General features: G+C 47.7%; 1 protein-coding gene across 1 annotated transcript in view; it reads left to right on the top strand.

The window, feature by feature from the left end:
* LOC139446261 (protein MON2 homolog) overlaps positions 1 to 18063 on the top strand; it is an 84008-nt gene that overhangs the window by 18742 nt on the left and 47203 nt on the right. The window contains exons 11-18 of the mRNA XM_071227613.1: positions 712 to 865; positions 2906 to 3093; positions 4836 to 4923; positions 5733 to 5908; positions 7678 to 7817; positions 8188 to 8292; positions 9246 to 9403; positions 10564 to 10651. Coding sequence (XP_071083714.1) covers positions 712 to 865; positions 2906 to 3093; positions 4836 to 4923; positions 5733 to 5908; positions 7678 to 7817; positions 8188 to 8292; positions 9246 to 9403; positions 10564 to 10651 — 1097 coding nt within the window. The remainder of the gene's footprint in view (positions 1 to 711; positions 866 to 2905; positions 3094 to 4835; positions 4924 to 5732; positions 5909 to 7677; positions 7818 to 8187; positions 8293 to 9245; positions 9404 to 10563; positions 10652 to 18063) is intronic.

Raw genomic sequence — 18063 nt, 5'->3', positions numbered from 1 at the left:
TCATTTTTTTCACAGTGAAAGTAGGAAGCTCACAATAGTGTGAAAGTGATATGCCGTTATGAGGCCTTCGTTTTACGAGCGAAATAGGCCTGAGTTATCCCCCTTAGATTATGACGTAATTGGTGCCAATTCAACTGGTTCACTGTCTATTCTCAACGCAAAAGATATCAAGGACCAGTTTGCGGTAAAACAATATGGTCTACGACACACTCCGGCGCAGGGTGACTCAGCATAACACAATTCTGGCTGGCATCTGAGATGCTAGAATCACAAAACTGTACCTACACCACGTGAAGCGGCTCTAACAAAGCATGATGACGTCATAATGTTTATCAATTGGCACCAATGACGTCATATTGCAAGGGGCATAAGCCATGGTGTTTTTTTATGGAAATAGAACACTTGCTAAATGTGAAAAATATAAATCGTTTTAGTGCAAAAAATATGTTTATTAAATATGATGTTTTTATATTTTTGTCTATGACACTTCTATGTGAACACTTTTAATGTGGAAAAAGTACAAGAAAAAATGGTTCATTTCCGTGTGAACTTGCCCTTTAAATGATAAGATACACAAGTATCTGAAATACTATTCAACATGGTTTTAACCAACTACCTCACTATGTATAAATGGCATCTGGTCTATTTTGAAACAGTTTTAGCAATTACTTGGAAAGCTCTGTCTTTCAATATAAACTTTTGTTCCTCCAGGTAACAAAGTGCCTGACACCCAGGGGACCCCCCCTGCCCTCGTGGCGGGGCTGCCTGTAGGGGGAGGGGTCAGCCCCCAGCCGGCCTTCATGTACAGGGGAGTATGGATTCCTCTGGTGGTCTCTATCCCATCTGTGCAGTCAAAACCTGTGTAGTGAGTTACTTCTTGATTATTGTAGACATTGCAGAGTTGTGTCCCTTGGGTACGCCAGAAACCTATGATTGTTGCGTCAGAGCATATGCTTACTCCTTCATCAGGTGAAAATAATAAGATAACAAAAGGTGGAAACTGACAACTAACAGATAATTGCCGCTGACAGGTGATTAGCAAAAGACAATGGAAGCCAACACTTAACAGTAATTAGCGCTGAGGGTTATGGACAACTGTTGGCCTCCCTTGTCAGTTTCCACCTTTTGTTATCTTTTGTTGTCCTTACATGTACATTATTTACTACATATATATGCTCTCTGCCTCATGGCATTCATTCACCCAATGAAGGAGTAAGCATATAAATACATAACAATAATAAATCCATTGGTCACTGGCACTTGAACATAGGATAAAGCTTATAAGGTTTTCATGGGAATAGGAACAAAATGTCCCGTTGCGTCCCTTGGGTGCGCCAGAAACCTATGATTGTTGGTTGGAATCCCGGTTCGCCCTGATTATGTTTCTAGGTTTGTCAGCACCATACTCGTGCTCGTGGGTTTCACTGAAGTGGTAAACGTCTAAAACCTGTCTCACTTCGGGCTTTCCGCCCACATTAAGTTGACACGCCGTGATATAACTGGAATACTGTTAAAGCGGTGTTAAACCCAACTCACTCGCTCACTGTTGTAGACATTGTAGTTCCAGGGGTCCAATCAAACATGTTATGTAAGAGGTGACTAATGGGATCAGGTGGTCAGGCTCGCTGACTTGGTTGATTCATGCCTTCGTATCCCAATTGCGTGGATCGATGCTCATGATGTCAATCACTGGATTGTCTGGTCCAGACTCGATTATTTACAGACCACCGTCATATAGCTGGAATATTGCTGAGTGCAGTGTTTAACAACAAACAAAACAAACAAAATCAAACAAAATCAAACATGTTAATGCCATAGCACCCAATGGCATTTCCAGGTTTGAATTGGTCCCCAGCAACCTAGAGTCGTCGTCAATGAGGATTGTAAATGTGTAGTGATACTTATCTTATTTATTTTTAGAGTAAGGAGTGTAAATAGTTGAGTACTTCACTATTTGTTTATGTTAAAGTATGGGAGTTTGATAAACTTAGTGCCACACTTAGCATATTATATAGTAGACTGTTATATAGTAGTGACATTCTTTCATTATGGGACTTAGTTAACAGTAGTTGACATGGCATTCATTCTTCTGCAGCCTTCTTGATCTTCCCAACACACCTTATGTCTGCCTAAAAGTTGTAACACTTTGTACACTGTAGTTCCGTAGGTTTGACTGAAACATTAATTTCCGATCTTCTGCATCCTTCTTGATCTTCCCAACACACCTTATGTCTGCCTAAAAGTTGTAACACTTTGTACACTGTAGTTCCGTAGGTTTGACTGAAACTGCAATTTCCGATCTTTTGCATCCTTCTTGATCTTGCCAACACACCTTATGTCTGCCTATAAGTTGTAACACTTTGTACACTGTATCAATCTCAATAAAATCAGATCTTAGTTCTTGCTATCGCTAAACAAAGATCTGAGGAAATCCTATTATGGGTCACGTCAGAACAACCCTTCATCCAACCAATCAGAGCCTCTCTTACCAAGATGATGAAAGTGACAGTCGGAATGTGTTTCCTAATCATGCAACCTCAAATATTTAACAGTGGGTTTAATGATTATATCCATACAATCAAGGCCATCTCTGAGCCATTCCAGAATGTTCTTTTGATCAGTTTTAAAATTTTTACTCAAGAATACGTCAAAATATGTTTCGATGACTAGTTTGAAACTAGTGTCGTAAAGCTCGAGAAAGCTGCCTTCTGACTGACTAATGTCTATTTCTTGTCTATCATTTCATTGGTCAGTCAAAGTTCACGACAGGTCGTTCTGACTTGACCCGTAATAGGATGTCCTCATCTTTGTTTAGCGGTAGTGGGAACTAAGATCTGATTTTAATGAGATTGGACACTGTAGTTCCGTAGGTTTGACTGAAACCATATTTTCCAATGTTCCGCAGCCTGGAGATGTTGGACAAGATAGATCCTCCGGTTATACCCGATGGGTATGGAGTGTCTCTGGCCTTCTACTGCCTGCTGTCCGTAGTGAAGAGCGTCAAGCTCCTCATTGAAGGGGAAGGCGACGAATCCACCAAGGACGTTGACAAACCTCACAGTCCGAAACCTGCAGTCAAGGCGCCAGAAAAAAGTAATAGCCCTTGTACAGATTATTATGATTGAAGATGGTCCATGGGTTGAACAAATGTTCAGGACCCGGATGGGCTATTGGCGTGTCATTAAACCTCCATGAACTAATGTGCCATTAAATTAGGCTGTGTCAAACGTTAAATAACACCATTCGCACAGGCCATTGATTGAATGGAGGTTTGGGCGTACCATTAACCTGTTATTAAACATGATGGATTAAACATGCATGATACTATGCATTAATATGGTGATAAAATGCAATGTGTTTTGCATTTTTACCTTTAAAATATATGCCTTTAAGTTCATCACAAAGTGAACTTTCAGAAGAGGTGCATTTGGCTTTTATGACTTACCAAATTTACTACGCATGCCGGTGGGCAGATGACAGAAGGTAGGAAATGGCTTGGTTGCTGAAACAGAATTGTTGGAATTATAGGTGAATACCGTCATTTATTGACATGTACTATGTATGGTATATTACATTTAAGTTATCATCAGTAACTTATAGTTCAATGTTATTGTACAACCCATTTGGATGATGGAGGGCCAAGAGGGTGTTACGTTGAATTGATGGATTAGGTTACATAGCAGAGGGTGTTACATGGAATTGATGGTTTATGTTACAGCTGAGGTGTTACATTGAAAAACTATGGCTTGTGTTACAGTTTAGAGGGTGCAACATGGAATTGATGGTTTATGTTACAGCTGAGAAGGTGTTAGTTGAATTGATGGTTTATGTTACATATCAGTGGGTGTTACATTGTATTGATGGTTTATGTTAAAGCTGAAGTGTTACATTGAAAATCGATGGCTTGTGTTACAGTAGAAAGGGGGTTACATTGAATGGATGGTTTATGTCACAACAGAAAGTGTGTTACCTAGAATTGATGGTTTATGTTACAGCAGAGAGTGTTACCTAGAATTGATGGTTTATGTTACAGCAGAGAGTGTTACATAGAATTGATGGTTTATGTTACAGCGAGAGTGTTACATAGAATCGATGGTTTATGTTACAGCAGAGAATGTGTTACATAGAATTGATGGTTTATTTTACAGCGGAGAGTGTTACATAGAATTGATGGTTTATGTTACAGTTAGAGTGTTACCTAGAATTGATGGTTAATGTTACAGCAGAGAGTGTTACATAGAATTGATGGTTTATGTTACAGCGAGAGTGTTACATAGAATTGATGGTTTATGTTACAGCAGAGAATGTGTTACATAGAATTGATGGTTTATGTTACAGCAGAGAGTGTTACATAGAATTAATGGTTTATGTTACAGCAGAGAGTGTTACATAGAATTGATGGTTTATGTTACAGCGAGAGTGTTACATAGAATTGATGGTTTATGTTACAGCAGAGAATGTGTTACATAGAATTGATGGTTTATGTTACAGCAGAGAGTGTTACATAGAATTAATGGTTTATGTTACAGCAGAGAGTGTAACATAGAATTGATGGTTTATGTTACAGCAGAGAGTGTAACATAGAATTGATGGTTTATGTTACAGTAGAAAGGGGGTTACATTGAATGGATGGTTTATGTCACAACAGAGAGTGTTACATAGAATTGATGGTTTATGTTACAGCGGAATGTGTTACATAGAATTGATGGTTTATGTTACAGCAGAGAGTGTTACATAGAATTGATGGTTTATGTTACAGCGGAGAGTGTTACATAGAATTGATGGTTTATGTTACAGCAGAGAGTGTTACATAGAATTGATGGTTTATGTTACAGCGGAGACTGAGCGGGTGTTACATGAGGAACTGATCAACTCCTCATGGTGTGGGATGCTGGCTGCACTGTCTCTCCTCCTTGATGCTAGGTATGTCAATCAGTAATGCTGACAGTTTATCAGGAACGATGTACTAAATATATGCTTTCCGATCATGAATTATTACAGTTGAGAAGGAGGCTTATTGTGAGTTCTTATGGATTTGTGGCTACACTGTGTGCAGAGGTGGGGGGTAGAGCATTGTGGTTAAAGTATTGGCTTGTGACTCAGAAGACCTGGTTTCATTCCCCACAGCAATACAATATGTGTCAAGCCCATTTCTGGTGTCCAGCCATGATATGACTGGTATATTATAACACTAAAAGCGGCTTAAAACCATGCTCGCTCACTCACTCACTCACTCACTCACTCACTCACTCACTCACTCACTCACTCACCTTAGTATTTTGTCTTGGAAACGCTGATGATACAGGAATTATTGATATAAGATGTCATATTCTAATAAGCTTTGCTTTCATGTCCAAACACGAGTTCCCCCGATGCCTATGTGCCACTAATGGCTGTGCAGAGTAGTGTCCCTTGGGCATGCCAGAACCATACTGTGGGTTGAACCCTGTTTCGCCCTGATTATTTTTCTAGGTTTGTCGGGGGCACGGGTGGCCCAGTCGTCTAAGGCGCCGCAATTCGCTGTGCAGAGTTGCGCCCCTTGGGCACGCCAGAAACCTATGATTGTGGGTTCAAATCCCGATTCGCCCCGATTATGTCTCTAGGTTTGTCAGCAACATACCCCTGCTCGTTGGTTTCACCGAAGTGGTAAACGTCTGAGACCTTCATCACATCAGCTTTCCAGCAACTGACATGCCGTGTTATAATCAGTTTTGTTCTTCCTCCTTTTCCAGTACTGATGAAAGTGCCACCGAGGCAGTCCTCAACTCCCAGCAGGCGTACGCCAGTCTGTGTGGCCATCTCGGCATGAACACCCCGAGGGACGCGTTCATCACGGCGCTGTGTAAAGCTTCCCTGCCCCCCCACTACACGCTCACCATCCTACACTCGGGTGCTTCAAGTCCTAAAGGTGAGCACAGTCAATGTTAATACAGTGGTCCCTCGCTACAAAGCTAACAATGGGGTCCACATAATTGGTGGGCGTTATAGACGACTTTCATTGTGAAAGTAGTCAACTTACATGAAAATAGGTCCCCAGCAATACATGCTAGGCATAAGATGTGACTTTACTGGATGAGGTGGTCAGACGTGGTCTCTTGCATGTTATCTCTTAGTATCAATCACTGGATTGTCAGAGCCCCATACCACAATCTTAGTACCAAGGTGATCAAAAGTCAAAAGATTTTAACCTTACACCTTTGTTTTTTTCTCGAAAAAAATTAACCAACGTTTAAAAAACGGAAGTTGGTCTGACCCTACCTTAACTCACTATATGTATTTATTCAATGTATTTAGTTTAATAAAAGTTTTTTATTCTATCTTATGTATTTGTTTTGTTTTCTATTAGTTTGAAACTAGTATTTCTAATCCTATATAATTGTTTCATGAATAAACTGTTTTAGGACACAATTCAGTCAATGTAATCCTTCAGTTGAAGTTAATACAAAAAAGCAGTCACATGGTAGGTGAATACTTCAAATGCAAAAATAACAGAAATGGAGGATATTTGTAGTTTCTCGCCAATAACATGTTTGTTTGTTTGTTGTTTAACGCTTACCTTTACAATATTCCAGTTGTTAGACAGTATGTAAATAATCAAGCCTGACCAGACAATCCAGTGATTGTCATCCAGGGATTGAATTGTCTGGTCCAGACTCGTTTATTTACAGCCCATCGTCATATAGCTGGAATACTGCTGAGAGTGGCATTAACAAACAAACAAATTCGCAAGGTTTCAGCATTGTATTTAGTGACGTGCATGGAAGTAAGACATTATGTGAGTGAGTGAGTGAGTGAGTGAGTGAGTGAGTGGGTGAGTGGGTGAGCGATGGATGGGTGGGTGGGTGGGTCTGTGGCTGATTGGGTTTTTGGATGGATGGATAGATGAATGGATGGGTGGATGGATCGATGGATGGATGGATGGATGATGGATGGGTGGGTGGGTGGGTCTGTGGCTGATTAGGTTTTTGGATGGATGGATAGATGAATGGTTGGATGGATGGATCAATGGGTGGATGGATAGATGGATGGATGGATCGATGGGTGGGTGGGTGGGTGGATGGATAGATGGATGGTTGGATGGATGGATCGATGGGTGGGTGGATGGATGGATGGTGGATGGATGGATGGGTGGGTGGGTGGGTCTGTGGCTGATTGGGTTTTTGGATGGATGGATAGATGAATGGATGGATGGATCGATGGATGGATGGGTGGGTGGATGGATAGATTGGTGGGTGGATGGATAGATTGGTGGGTGGATGGATAGATGAATGGATGGGTGGATGGATGGATGGATGGATGGATGGATGGATGGATGGATGATGGGTGGGTGGGTGGGTGGGTCTGTGGCTGATTGGGTTTTTGGATGGATGGGTGGGTGGATGGATGGATCGATGGGTGGGTGGGTGGGTTGGTGGATGGATGGATGGACAGAACTAGGCATGAATATCAAGGTGTCCTTGGCATAACCCTGATGGTAAGTGTTGAATACTAAGAGATCCCTAATACAGCAGCAAACCAGAAGGACCTCAGGACCATCTATAATTGCCAACACTGCAACATAAAAACTAAGTGATGCATGAAACAGGTAGGTTTTGAATGACTTGACTGCTAAATGAATGAGCAATGTCTCCCCCATATATGAGCATAAAATATGACGGTATGTGTTATCTATTTCAGCACCAACATTTGGTCGTACTCCAAGTCAGGAGGCTCAGGTTGGTGGGATGGAAGCCATTGAGAGGAGTCAAGTCGTGGCTGTCGGGTCTCCCCTGCCCACAGCCTCGCTCCCGGTCGGGGCTCATCAGGGACCGGTCATGGTAAGCTTGAGGTGTGGGAATCCCGGTTAGAATAGGTCCCCGGCAACCAGGTCAGACAAGGTTAATAAATCAGGTGGTCAGACTCAGTGACTTTGTAGATAGCATGGTACCACGATGAGATGGATCAGTGCTCATAATATCAATCACTGATTTGTCTGATCCAGACTTGAATGTTTCCAGGAAACGATCACGTGGCTGCTATGTCTCTAAGTGCAGTGGTAAACAGTGAATGGACATGGTATGCTTGCAATGATCTTTGTTCATGTTTTCAGTCACTGCCTGGTCCGTATTTGATTTGTTTACAAGCCTGAAACTTAAATCAACATTCACTCACTTGTTGGAATGTACTGACCCATGGTTTGTGTTCCAGCTGACCGCGAAGAACATCCAGTGTATGAGGGCTCTACTGAGTGTGGCCCACTGTCATGGAGGGATCCTGGGCACCGCCTGGCACCTGGTGCTTACAACGCTACAGGTGAGGCACTAACACTCATCGTTAAGTGAGTGAGTGAGTATGGTTTTACGCCGCTTTTAGCAATATTCCAGCAATATCACGGCGGGGGACACCAGAAATGGGCTTCACACATTGTACCCATGTCGGGGATCGAACCCGGGACTTCGGCGTGATGAGCGAACGCTTTAACCACCAGGCTACCCAAACGTCCCCCATCGTTAAGAAATACTAACGGGGTCGGGTGGTCAGGCTCACTGACTTGGTTGATGCATGTCATCATATCCAAATTGCGTGGATCACTGCTCATAATGCCAATCACTGGATTGTCTGGTCCAGAATCAATTATTTACAGACTGTGTCATATAGCGGGAATATTGTTGAGTGCGACACTAAACAACAAGCAAACGTTAGGAAATACAGTCTTATAATCAGAAGAGAGCATTATATATTTTCAGATTTTTTGTGTTATGGAGTATTTGAAGACTTGAAATTTCATTTGGACTTGACAGCATTATCTGGAGGTTTCAAATATTAACATTTCAGGGGTGTTAGATGGAGATTTCAAATGTAAAACCTTATTTGGCACTGAGTTTGACAGAGGTGTCAGATATGAGATTTCATTTGGAACTGATGGTTTCGCCACCACCACCGTGTGGCGACCAGATGGAGCTGTTGATCAGGCTCAGAAACTTGTTTGACTGTGTCTTACCTATAGTATGTTGTTCACTATATCTTTTCCAGGGCCCCGTTCCACAAAGCGATCGTAGCGCTAAGTTGATCGTAACTCCCATACTTTAACATAGACTTACGACAGACTTAGCGCTAAGATCGCTTTGTGGAAAGGGGCCCAGGATTGTATGGTCCCAGCTTTGATTATTCACAGGCCGCAGTCATACAGCTGAAATACTGCTGGAAGTTAAACAACAAACGAATAAAAAATCTCACACCATAACCCACCTCTGTTGTGTCCCCAGCACCTGGTGTGGATCCTGGGTCTGAAGCCGTCGTCTAACGGCAGCTTGAAGGCGGGGCAGCAGATCAGTGACTCCTCCACTAGCGTCATAACAACTGCCGTCATGGCCGACCTGCCGGTTCTCTCTGCCATGTTGTCACGACTCTTCGAAAGTTCACAGTAAGTGTCCATTCATTTTGTTATAACAAGTGAAACATGTTTTTCCAGAAATCCATGTCCATGCTTGAGTGAGTGAGTGAGTGAGTTGGGTTTAATGCCACTTTTAACAGTATTCCAGTTATATCACGGCGTGTCAGCTTAATGTGGGAGGAAAGCCCGAAGTGATGCAGGTCTCAGACGTTTACCATTTCGGTGAAACCCACGAGCACGGGTATGGTGCTGACTAACCTAGAAACATAATCGGGGCAAACCGGGATTCGAACCCACAATCATAGGTTTCTGGCGCACCCAAGGGACGCAACGGGACATTTTGTTCCTATTCCCATAAAACCCTATAAGCTTTATCCTATGTTCAAGAGCCAGTGACCAATGGATTTATTATTGTTATGTATTTATATGCTTACTCCTTCATCGGGTGAATGAATGCCATGAGGCAGAGAGCGTATATATGTAGTAAATAATGTACATGTAAGGACAACAAAAGATAACAAAAGGTGAAAACTAACAAGGGAGGCCAACAGTTGTCCATAACCATCAGCGCTAATTACTGTTAAGTGTTGGCTTCCATTGTCTTTTGCTAATCACCTGTCAGCGGCAATTATCTGTTAGTTGTCAGTTTCCACCTTTTGTTATCTTATTATTTTCACCTGATGAAGGAGTAAGCATATGCTCCGAAACGTTGTTTCCTCATAATAAAGAGGGGTCACGGGTGGCCCAGTCGTCTAAGGCGCCGCGATTCGCTGTGCAGAGTTGCGTCCCTTGGGCACGCCAGAAACCTATGATTGTGGGTTCGAATCCAGGTTCGCCCCAATTATGTTTCTAGGTTTGTCAGCACCATACCCGTGCTCGTTGGTTTCACCGAAGTGGTAAACGTCTGAGACCTGCATCACTTCGGGCTTTCCTCCCACATTAAGCTGACACGCCGTGATATAACTGGAATACTGTTAAAAGCGGCGTTAAAGCCAACTCACTCACTCACTCATAATAAAGAAGTTGACATCCATAAATTCTCTTCCTTTTGTGTATCACTTCTAAATGCCATTCAAAGACTTCACAATATTGATATTTTAAATGTTATTTTTCTCTCTGAAAAGCTTTAAGAACTTTGATGTAACAACAAAAATCTCTGACGTGTCATTATTGTCATTTTTCTCCTGCAGATACCTGGACGATGTGGCCCTCCACCATCTGATTGATGCTCTGTGCAAGTTATCTACCGAGTCCATGGACCTGGCTTATTCCAACAAGGTATGTAGAGTTATCTCCCTTACACCACGCCTGCATTGCTGCATGTACATGGCATGGTCGGGTCAGTGATGATTCCTGTGTTGTTTAGTCCCACTGTCTGTGGTGTAATGGCTCATGAATGGCCTTGGAATGATATGTATGTGCTGTGTTATCAATCGTGGGGTTAGACATTTAGTCCGGTGATGTGGATGAGGAAAATACTGCATGGTTTCAGTAAACTGATTTTGTATCGTTTGGTCTCAAGTACATCTACATATACATAGTTAGGTGTGGAAAATACAACACAATATCCTGTTTTGCTGCGGCAGAGCGGGGTGTCATGATACGCAGATGATATCCTTACCATGTCAGCCTGGTTACAAGGTTATCCTCTGTCCCCCCCCATCATCTGCCCCTCCCTACTGATGTCCCCCGATCATCTGCCCCTCCCTACTGATGCCCCCTCCATCATCTGCCCCTCCCTACTGATGTCCCCCCCATCATCTGCCCCTCCCTACTGATGTCCCCTCCATCATCTGCACCTCCCTACTGATGCCCCCTCCATCATCTGCCCCTCCCTACTGATGTCCTCCCATCATCTGTCCCTCCCTACTGATGTCCCCCGATCATCTGCCCCTCCCTACTGATGCCCCCTCCATCATCTGCCCCTCCCTACTGATGTCCCCCCCATCATCTGCCCCTCCCTACTGATGTCCCCTCCATCATCTGCACCTCCCTACTGATGCCCCCTCCATCATCTGCCCCTCCCTACTGATGTCCCCCGATCATCTGCCCTGCCCTACTGCCCATAATCTGCCCCTCCCTACTGCTGCCCCTCCCTACTGCTGCCCCCTTCATCATCTGCCCCTCCCTCCTGATGTCCCCTTCATCATCTGCCCTGCCCTACTGATGTCCCTCCATCATCTGCCCTTCCCTACTGATGTCCTTCCATCATCTGCCCTGCCCTACTGATGTCCCCCGATCATCTGCCCCTCCCTATTGATGTCCCCTGATCATCTGCCCCTCCCTACTGATGCCCCCTCCATCATCTGCCCTGCCCTACTGATGCCCCCTCCATCATCTGCCCCTCCCTACTGATGTCCCCTGATCGTCTGCCCCTCCCTACTGATGCCCCCTCCATCATCTGCCCTGCCCTACTCATGCCCCCTCCATCATCTGCCCCTCCCTACTGATGTCCCATCCATCATCTGCCCCTCCCTACTGATGTCCCCCCCATCATCTGCCCTGCCCTACTGATGCCCCCTCCATCATCTGCCCTGCCCTACTGATGCCCCCTCCATCATCTGCCCCTCCCTCCTGATGTCCCCTTCATCATCTGCCCTGCCCTACTGATGTCCCTCCATCATCTGCCCCTCCCTACTGAAGTCCCCTCCATCATCTGCCCCCCCCTCCTGATGTCCCCTCCATCATCTGCCCTGCCCTACTCATGCCCCCTCCATCATCTGCCCCTCCCTCCTGATGTCCCCTTCATCATCTGCCCTGCCCTACTGATGTCCCTCCATCATCTGCCCCTCCCTACTGATGTCCCCTCCATCATCTGCCCCTCCCTACTGATGTCCCCTGATCATCTGCACCTCCCTACTGATGTCCCTCCATCATCTGCCCTGCCCTACTCATGCCCCCTCCCATCATCTGCCCCTCCCGACTGATGTCCCCCCATCATCTGCACCTCCCTACTGATGTCCCTCCATCATCTGCCCTGCCCTACTCATGCCCCCTCCATCATCTGCCCCTCCCTCCTGATGTCCCCTCCATCATTTGCCCTGCCCTACTCATGCCCCCCCCCATCATCTGCACCTCCCTACTGATGTCCCCCCATCATCTGCACCTCCCTACTGATGTCCCCTCCATCATCTGCCCCTCCCTACTGATGTCCCCTCCATCATCTGCCCCTCCCTACTGATGTCCCCCCATCATCTGCCCCTCCCTCCTGATGTCCCCTTCATCATCTGCCCTGCCCTACTGATGTCCCTCCATCATCTGCCCCTCCCTACTGATGTCCTTCCATCATCTGCCCTGCCCTACTGATGTCCCCCGATCATCTGCCCCTCCCTATTGATGTCCCCTGATCATCTGCCCCTCCCTACTGATGCCCCCTCCATCATCTGCCCCTCCCTACTGATGCCCCCTCCATCATCTGCCCCTCCCTACTGATGTCCCCCCATCATCTGCCCCTCCCTACTGATGCCCCCTCCATCATCTGCCCCTCCCTCCTGATGTCCCCTTCATCATCTGCCCTGCCCTACTGATGTCCCTCCATCATCTGCCCCTCCCTACTGATGTCCCCTCCATCATCTGCCCCCCCCCTCCTGATGTCCCCTCCATCATCTGCCCTGCCCTACTCATGCCCCCTCCATCATCTGCCCCTCCCTCCTGATGTCCCCCCATCATCTGCCCTGCCCTACTCATGCCCCCTCCATCATCTGCCCTGCCCTACTCATGCCCCCTCCATCATCTGCCCCTCCCTCCTGATGTCCCCCCATCATCTGCCCTGCCCTACTCATGCCCCCTCCATCATCTGCCCTGCCCTACTCATGCCCCCTCCATCATCTGCCTCTCCCCACTGATGTCCCTCCATCAGCTGCCCCTCCCTACTGATGTCCCCCCATCATCTGCACCTCCCTACTGATGTCCCTCCATCATCTGCCCTGCCCTACTCATGCCCCCTCCATCATCTGCCCCTCCCTACTGATGTCCCCTCTATCATCTGCCCCTCCCTACTGATGTCCCTCCATCATCTGCCCTGCCCTACTCATGTCCCCTCCATCATCTGCCCCTCCCTACTCATGCCCCCTCCATCATCTGCCCCTCCCTACTGATGTACCTCCATCATCTGCCCCTCCCTACTGATGTCCCTCCATCATCTGCCCCTCCCTACTGATGTCCCCTCCATCATCTGCCCCTCCCTACTGATGTCCCCCCATCATCTGCACCTCCCTACTGATGTCCCCCCATCATCTGCACCTCCCTACTGATGTCCCCTCCATCATCTGCCCCTCCCTACTGATGTCCCCTCCATCATCTGCCCCTCCCTACTGATGTCCCCCCATCATCTGCCCCTCCCTCCTGATGTCCCCTTCATCATCTGCCCTGCCCTACTGATGTCCCTCCATCATCTGCCCCTCCCTACTGATGTCCTTCCATCATCTGCCCTGCCCTACTGATGTCCCCCGATCATCTGCCCCTCCCTATTGATGTCCCCTGATCATCTGCCCCTCCCTACTGATGCCCCCTCCATCATCTGCCCTACTGATGCCCCCTCCATCATCTGCCCCTCCCTACTGATGTCCCCTGATCATCTGCCCCTCCCTACTGATGCCCCCTCCATCATCTGCCCTGCCCTACTCATGCCCCCTCCATCATCTGCCCCTCCCTACTGATGTCCCCTCCATCATCTGCCCCTCCCTACTGATGTCCCCCCCATCATCTGCCCTGCCCTACTGATGCCCCCTCCATCATCTGCCCTGCCCTACTGATGCCCCCTCCATCATCTGCCCCTCCCTCCTGATGTCCCCTTCATCATCTGCCCTGCCCTACTGATGTCCCTCCATCATCTGCCCCTCCCTACTGATATCCCTCCATCATCTGCCCTGCCCTACTGATGTCCTTCCATCATCTGCCCCTTCCTACTGATGTCCCCTCCATCATCTGCCCCTCCCTACTGATGCCCCCTCCATCATCTGCCCCTGCCCTACTGATGCCCCCTCCATCATCTGCCCCTCCCTCCTGATGTCCCCTTCATCATTTGCCCTGCCCTACTGATGTCCCTCCATCATCTGCCCCTCCCTACTGATATCCCTCCATCATCTGCCCTGCCCTACTGATGTCCTTCCATCATCTGCCCCTTCCTACTGATGTCCCCTCCATCATCTGCCCCTCCCTACTGATGCCCCCTCCATCATCTGCCCCTCCCTACTGATGTCCCCTCCATCATCTGCCCCTCCCTACTGATGCCCCCTCCATCATCTGCCCCTCCCTCCTGATGTCCCCTTCATCATCTGCCCTGCCCTACTGATGTCCCTCCATCATCTGCCCCTCCCTACTGATGTCCCCTCCATCATCTGCCCCTCCCTACTGATGTCCCCTCCATCATCTGCACCTCCCTACTGATGTCCCTCCATCATCTGCCCTGCCCTACTCATGCCCCCTCCCATCATCTGCCCCTCCCGACTGATGTCCCCCCATCATCTGCACCTCCCTACTGATGTCCCTCCATCATCTGCCCTGCCCTACTCATGCCCCCTCCATCATCTGCCCCTCCCTCCTGATGTCCCCTCCATCATCTGCCCTGCCCTACTCATGCCCCCTCCATCATCTGCCCCTCCCTACTGATGTCCCCCCCATCATCTGCCCTGCCCTACTCATGCCCCCTCCATCATCTGCCCTGCCCTACTCATGCCCCCTCCATCATCTGCCCCTCCCTACTGATGTCCCTCCATCATCTGCCCCTCCCTACTGATGTCCCCCCATCATCTGCACCTCCCTACTGATGTCCCTCCATCATCTGCCCTGCCCTACTGATGCCCCCTCCATCATCTGCCCCTCCCTACTGATGTCCCCTCCATCATCTGCCCCTCCCTACTGATGTCCCTCCATCATCTGCCCTGCCCTACTCATGTCCCCTCCATCATCTGCCCCTCCCTACTCATGCCCCCTCCATCATCTGCCCTGCCCTACTCATGCCCCCTCCATCATCTGCCCCTCCCTACTGATGTCCCCTCCATCATCTGCCCCTCCCTACTGATGTCCCCCCCATCATCTGCCCTGCCCTACTGATGCCCCCTCCATCATCTGCCCTGCCCTACTGATGTCCCTCCATCATCTGCCCCTCCCTACTGATGTCCCCTCCATCATCTGCCCCTCCCTACTGATGTCCCCTCCATCATCTGCCCCTCCCTCCTGATGTCCCCTTCATCATCTGCCCTGCCCTACTGATGTCCCTCCATCATCTGCCCCTCCCTACTGATGTCCCTCCATCATCTGCCCTGCCCTAATGATGTCCTTCCATCATCTGCCCCTTCCTACTGATGTCCCCTCCATCATCTGCCCCTCCCTACTGATGCCCCCTCCATCATCTGCCCCTCCCTACTGATGTCCCCCCATCATCTGCCCCTCCCTACTGATGCCCCCTCCATCATCTGCCCCTCCCTCCTGATGTCCCCTTCATCATCTGCCCTGCCCTACTGATGTCCCTCCATCATCTGCCCCTCCCTACTGATGTCCCCTCCATCATCTGCCCCCCCCCCTCCTGATGTCCCCTCCATCATCTGCCCTGCCCTACTCATGCCCCCTCCATCATCTGCCCCTCCCTACTGATGTCCCCCCATCATCTGCCCTGCCCTACTCATGCCCCCTCCATCATCTGCCCTGCCCTACTCATGCCCCCTCCATCATCTGCCTCTCCCTACTGATGTCCCTCCATCATCTGCCCCTCCCTACTGATGTCCCCCCATCATCTGCACCTCCCTACTGATGTCCCTCCATCATCTGCCCTGCCCTACTCATGCCCCCTCCATCATCTGCCCCTCCCTACTGATGTCCCCCCATCATCTGCCCCTCCCTCCTGATGTCCCCCCATCATCTGCACCTCCCTACTGATGTCCCCCCATCATCTGCCCCTCCCTACTGATGTCCCCCCATCATCTGCACCTCCCTACTGATGTCCCCCCATCATCTGCACCTCCCTACTGATGTTCCCCCATCATCTGCACCTCCCTACTGATGTCCCCCCATCATCTGCCCCTCCCTACTGATGTCCCCCCATCATCTGCACCTCCCTACTGATGTCCCCCCATCATCTGCCCCTCCCTACTGATGTCCCCCCATCATCTGCACCTCCCTACTGATGTCCCCTCCATCATCTGCCCCTCCCTACTGATGTCCCCCCATCATCTGCACCTCCCTACTGATGTCCCCCCATCATCTGCACCTCCCTCCTGATGTCCCCTCCATCATCTGCCCCTCCCTACTGATGTCCCCTCCATCATCTGCCCCTCCCTACTGATGTCCCCCGATCATCTGCCCCTCCCTACAAATGTCCCCTCCCATGATCTGCCCCTCCCTACTGATGTCCCCTCCATCATCTGCCCCTCCCTACTGATGTCCCCTCCATCATCTGCCCCTGCCTACTGATGTCCCTCCATTATCTGCCCCTCCCTACTGATGCCCCCTCCATCATCTGCCCTCCCAACTAATGTCCCCTCCAATGATCTGCCCTGCCCTACTGCCCATCATCTGCCCCTCCCATCATTTATCCCAAATTTCTAACACCATAATTAATTTCAACAGCCTTAACATTAAATTGAACAGCTCTCTACCCCTTGCGTATGCCCTGAATTACACAGCCCAGCTGGAGGGGAAGGGAGAACACAAACATTGCATATACATGTAGTGGAATGTTGACCTGGGTAAGCCATTCCCCATGTGTCTTGTCATGCAGAAGGGAGGTAGAGAGACTAATTACTGTTACTCACATCCTGTTTCGATCCCTCTACATCGAGGTAAAGAGTCGGGGCTTGACAGGACATCCGGGTCTTCCAACATGGAAATTACACGAGTATCATAATAATTAGGTTTGGATGGTCATGACGGCCGCTGACCTATATTTAGTTTTAGGACTTCTTGAAAAAAAGATCTCGCAAGATTGTGAGAGGCAATTAAAAAAAGTAAGCCAGCAATGTTGTACCAGGTTTATAACATTGTAAATGTCTTGCTATGAATGGGGACGGATTTATAGGTTGTGTATTTTGTCGAGAGTACTATCAGTTCAAACTTACTGGGACTTCCTGTATTTAAGCCTTGGACCTAATTATGGAAAATAATGCTTTCTCATTTAAGATGTGTTATCAAGAATTTAGTCCAGGGCTTATGCTTTCTTACCTAAATAGGGGATGCCCTTTGCTGAAAAAAATCAGAAACTTTTAATTTTTGTAAATGAGAAAATATAAAACATGAATTTTAACTTTAAACAGGAAGTAACTTCATGGTATCCAAACCTTGAACTCTCGTGTAGTGCATTGCCATGTATTAACTTTCAAAGGGAGTAAGTTATTAATTTAAGGAAGTTCACTCCAAAATAAATATCTGAATTTGAGCACATAGGTCTAACTACAGAATTATTTATTCATATTCATTTCCTTGAGCGTAAATAACATTGTTGGTAATACTTCATTCATTTCTATTCCATTGATTTATATAATTATCAAACCTTAAAGTTGGTTTAATACTGTATTATCAATTTAGGGATTATAGCCCCAATAGTCATCCTTATAAGATTATATTTGTTAGTTTTAATAACTTGAGACCAATCCGAGGTCTAGGCAGTCAGGTGACTTTGCGCGACTGTGTTTAGTACAGTGTAAAGCGTATGCACATTGCCACCACGAACTAAAAGAGTGAGTGAGTGAGTATGG

The sequence above is a fragment of the Haliotis cracherodii genome, unplaced genomic scaffold (genome assembly GCF_022045235.1).
Source record: "Haliotis cracherodii isolate W230 unplaced genomic scaffold, xgHalCrac1.p SCAF_6, whole genome shotgun sequence".
In the NCBI taxonomy this organism is placed as follows: Eukaryota; Metazoa; Mollusca; class Gastropoda; order Lepetellida; family Haliotidae; genus Haliotis; species Haliotis cracherodii.
The sequence above is the reverse complement of the archived record's forward strand: the minus strand, read 5'-3'. Positions and strand labels throughout refer to the sequence as shown.